Raw genomic sequence first — 5161 nt, 5'->3', positions numbered from 1 at the left:
TTTGGACTGTGTGTAATGAATTATGTAATCATGCTAGTAATATCTTATTTATCTATGTTCGTTTATCTATCTTATCATGTTTCATGTTGACCCTGACTGGCCATTACGGTCAGTTTAATTTCACCTGTATATAAAATAAATCAGTTCAATACGATTTGTCGATTAACACGGACGTATACCAAGCCTTGAGTTTTGGCTAAAGATAGAGAGCCTTGAGTTTTGGCTAGAGATAGAGTCAGTGAGATTCTAATTAGACTTTGAGTATAGTTATCGTTGAAGTATCTCAGATCTAGATGTGTGTCCTTTAGAACCAGGGAGTAAAGCCTGGTTGAGAAATTGTCTGTGTAGCAATTTCAATGGCCTGTGTGGCTTTCAGAACTAGGGAGTAATGTAATAAATCTAGGTCCCGAGATTACTCTAATCAAAGTCTAATTATAGTCTCACTGACTCTATCTCTAGCCAAAACTCAAGGCTCTCAATCTCTATCCAATACTCAAGGCTCTGTATTCGTCCGTATAACACAAAGGTTCATGTAGTACTAATTTATTTATATACAGGTGAAATTAAACTGACCGCATTGGCCAGTCAGGGTTAAATTGAAATAGATAAGATATATTGATAACATGGATAATAAAGATCGTGATAATCATTACAACAGAAAATGCTACCGTAAGCATGGTTGAGTATTTGGACTGTGTGTCCTTTAGAACCGGAGAAAAAGCCTGGTTAAGATATTGCATGTGTGGCATTTTTACTATCGGAGAGTTAGTCCTGTCTGACAACCTGGATAGATACGTCTCGAGTAAAATTGTTATGGAGTAGGTATTTGCTACACTTTTTCCCCTTTCCTCATTCCTCCTTCCATGTTGTATATTTTTTTTGTGTGGTTAATAATTGTCAAGAGAATATCTTTTTATGTGTTCCGGTTTATTTATGTTAATGTTTACAAACGCAGTACGTAATTGTTGATAAATCAAAATGTAAACAATCACGCCAGTTGTAACATTTACAATTTCGAAGCGAAAAATAAATTATTGTTGCTCCTTATAATTTTTGATAAACGAAATCAACGTAATGCCAAGTCTGATTAAACCCCTCAAGTTGTGTGCCCCCCCCCCCTCCATATAAAGGTCTAATTGCGTCTATATGGTTTTCTGGAACTCCCTTCAGTGTTTGCTTTGGGATATATGGTCTAGTATATAGAGGAGAGAAGAAGGTTTGGGAATTTTCTTGATTTTATTAACCCTATTTCGGAAAATTTACTCAGTAAGAAATCCGACCCATAAAATACACCATTTTTTATTAAAAATTATTTAGAAAAAACTCTCTAAAAAGTTTAAAGTATGGAAAGTTGAACGAATTTATGAAAGTTTTCAGTGAAACATGAAAATATTTTAACATTTCATTTTTATATTTAAAATAAAATTTTCACAATCCCAAAATATAGGTATTAGAGAGACATGCAAAAACAAAATAGAAACATTTGTTTATTATTAAGAAAAAGATTTTTACAACATTTATTTCTGTAAATTATTAATCATCAAGGCATAGAAAAAAATAATGAACTTTTAGGTAACCCCCCCCCTCATCTCCCTCTTATACTCTTCCCTCCCCCCCTTCCTAAATAAAATAATGATACATGTTTTAGCTTACCGCCCCATTTTATATAAATGATGTTTCATTAATAAATTCATATAATCCTGTTATATTTTAAAACACAATATAAATATGTAAACAACCCTAAAAATGTCCATATATAAATATTTCTAAACCTTTATTTCTCTATAGCTCTTTAATTCATATTTTTTTCTGTATTTATTGTTTTTAATATATAGTCCCAGTTTCAGAGGCAATTGAAATCTACCTTTAAAATATTATTATACATGTTAAAATATTATTATACATGTTAAAATTTTAATTTTTTATAAATGTAAATTTTTATATGTACGTGAATTTTCGTATTCAAAGGCCATTAAGGTTAAATATTGAGAACTTTTCTGTTTTTTTTTTAATATTTTGACATAAAGTGCTTCTTTCACACCGCGAGTACCCTATTTAATTTGAAATTTTAGTAGAATGTATTCTGCGGGCCCTCCAGCCGTGTCGGTACAATCTCTACGACGCGCTCTCGCATTTTCTAGCTGGCTGCTGGAGCCGGCAGGACAGACTGCGGACCCTCCTTCCATACTGGCACGCCGGGCTTTAGGTTCAGTTCTTATAGAAACAAAGGAAAGGAGACTGGGAAAATGAAAAGTGTGAAAAAATAACTTTCAAAAAAGTGTGCAGCCGCAATTCCTGTAGATTTGAAGCTAAAACTTTGCACACTTGTTGGGTTTAATATATACTTTTAGAATATATTATACAAATCCGCAAAAATATTATATTTCGCCTTAAATAAACATAAAACAGTAAAAGCAATTAAATTTAATTGCCACTTTTCTACAGCTTTAGTGAAATATATCCAGAAGATTTAGATTATTGTGAAGACATGATGAGAATAAGTGAGAAATATTTACTACTTCAAGTAGACAAATTATAAAATTGTGTTATGTTGTGTATAACATGTGCAAAATGTGAATTTACATAAAAAAGACCAATCTTAGGAGAGTATGGAAGGTAATTCAATAAGTATTTAATAAATTGTAAATATGAATTAAAAAATATTTAGTGCGGAGAAATGTAAATTTTGTTTGTTTATTGTTTAAGATATTAACGGATACCGTCACGGGATATATATTTTTTTCATAGCCTTAATTTTTCCATTTTACAAATTATACATTTAACATTAATTTTATTTGATAAATTAAGAGAAAAAAGTGCAACATTAAATAAGATTTCATTATTTTCTTACATTTAGGTAGATGTATACTTTTTTAACGTCTTGCAAACTAAAAGATTCAATTTTCTCACAAAAAGAAGTAAAGTAAATTTTTGACATTTTGCATGGCGATTATATTAAAAAGGTTCAATCATATTTTAACGGAAAATTCGATACTTTTGTACACTAAATGTTGAGAAACTGAAAAATACTAAATTATATATTGGCGGCAAGGGGTGGCGGCAAATAACGGATTTTTCCGGGATTTCTTAACATTGCAGAGAATACATTATTTTTTTCTTTTGGAAGGATCAATTGTCGCAAGATTTTAATTTTTTTTTCTTTTTTTATCCAAATCCTTTAACCATATTAAAAAGTTTAAGAGAGTCATTTCAGATTTAATTTAAATTGTATAATGTATATTTTATTCAAGTTATAAATTTTATTAGAACTGTTAAGGCTCCAGTGAAATATAAAAAATATCTGTAATTACATACAATAAAAAAACAACATGCATATATTTTCATTGGAAAAATCATTGCTATATTAATCATGACACACTGAGAACAAGCAGCAGGAGAATGTACAATATTTCTGGTACCACTTTGTGTCCAAGTCGCTCCTCTTGTTTTGATTTTACGAACAAATATAAGAAAAATAAATTTATTCAGTTACTTATTAGAAATAAAAAAAAATATTTTTGTTCTTTTTAATAACTCTAAAAAAAGAGGAGTTCGACATAAAAACAGANTGTGAAACGGATTTGCAAATGTACGAGTTTGTTTGTTTTTATTGTCCAAGGTTTCTTACTGACAAATTTTCATAAATTATTTTCGTTTGCACCCAAGGATTTTATTTAAATCCCAATTTGTTTACACTGTGGACTAACTTGCAGGGCTAGATGCCATCGTTCTGCAATTTTTATTCAATACCTATAGTTCTTACATGTTCACACTCTGGACTAACATGCAGGGCTAGATGCCATCGTTATGAAATTTTAATTCAATCTCTGTTCACGATAAACAAAAGTAAATATTGAAATTAAAACGAGGAGCTACGAGGTCACAAAGTTGTAACAGTAACGTCGCACAAATTTGACTTTCTCCTTATGTACAGTTTGCAGTTGTTTTGGTTCAAAGCTTTACACTTACACTGAGGTGTTTATCCCACAAGTACTTTAGAAGTAAATATGAAAAATATTTTCTTTAAAGAAAAGAAACTTCTAAATCATAACAATTTTGAAAATTTTTCATAAAAAAATTGAAACGTTTAAAAAAAGTTAAAATGAACATTTTTCTGCTTATTCACTATTAATTTAATAAACTATTCTTTATCTTAATTAGGTTTTATACAATACGATATAAATGCTAATATTCGTTATCTAATCTGTGTACATGTATACATCATATATCATACATTGTACATTATACATTTATGCGTTGTAAATAATGTATTTTCATCTCAGCACTCCTAGTAAAGCTATCCTTTCATCACAAATTTTTAATACTTTTATATATTCATGTTCCACGAGGAAGTAAGAAATAGATATGTAGGAGAATACTAGAGACTTTTTACGGGGACAGAGTTTTCAAAACACGAAAGGAAAGGATAGACGTAAGAGAGAAACAAATGAATATTAAAAACCACCCTTTTTTGTAAATATCTGACGGAAAAAGGACAGAAGGACACAACACAATTGGGTCTAAGAGTTCCATTTTCCTTAAAGGGAGTGACCGGCTATATAAGGTAGTTGAACTGAGTATGCAGTGTGTTGTGGAAAACTTCTTTCGGATTCATTTGAGACATATTAAACTTTTTAAAGATCTGTAAATCCTGAGTTTGAGCGTAATTTCGACGTTCAAAACTCCTACTTTGGGGAAGGATACGCACATATGGTAAATCAATAGTTAAGATTAAGGAAAAATAGTAAGCTGCAAGATCAGCCCGCGTAAAACAAGTGTTTATAGGATACACCCATATGTCAAGTTTTTAATAAGTCAACGGCGCAACACAAAACGGTTGGATTGGGTTATACATCTTTTAATATTTTTTTTAGCAAAACATAAAATAGAAAGACTTCAAAACCGAACTGGAAACATGGGTTTCCTAATGTATCGGTTTTTTTATGTGTGTTGCTTAACCCCACAACCCTTAACTAAAATAAAAATATTTCTAAAGTAAAAAAAAATATATTCATGTTCATACACCATTCATACCCGAATACCTAATTACCTGAATACCTAAGTTCACAAATAAACCCAAATATTGTACGTTCAGTACCGTAGCTAGTAATCCTTAGAAACGCAGACAGAGGCGCAACTGTTCTTTATGTGGGGGGGGGGG

The 5161-nt window shown here is 30.7% G+C and overlaps 1 protein-coding gene across 1 annotated transcript in view; it reads left to right on the top strand.

Moving 5' to 3' along the window:
• Nucleotides 1–1197: 1197 nt before the first annotated feature.
• Nucleotides 1198–5161, top strand: part of LOC111717204 (cleavage and polyadenylation specificity factor subunit 6) — a gene marked incomplete in the record, with an annotated part of 18609 nt that continues 14645 nt past the window's right edge. Inside the window, 2 exon segments of the mRNA XM_023492710.1 lie at nt 1198–1216; nt 2073–2616. Coding sequence (XP_023348478.1) covers nt 2610–2616 — 7 coding nt within the window.

The sequence above is a fragment of the Eurytemora carolleeae genome, unplaced genomic scaffold, assembly GCF_000591075.1.
Source record: "Eurytemora carolleeae unplaced genomic scaffold, Eaff_2.0 scaffold1032, whole genome shotgun sequence".
NCBI classification, from domain to species: Eukaryota; Metazoa; Arthropoda; class Copepoda; order Calanoida; family Temoridae; genus Eurytemora; species Eurytemora carolleeae.
This window is presented reverse-complemented; position numbering and strand designations above follow the sequence as displayed.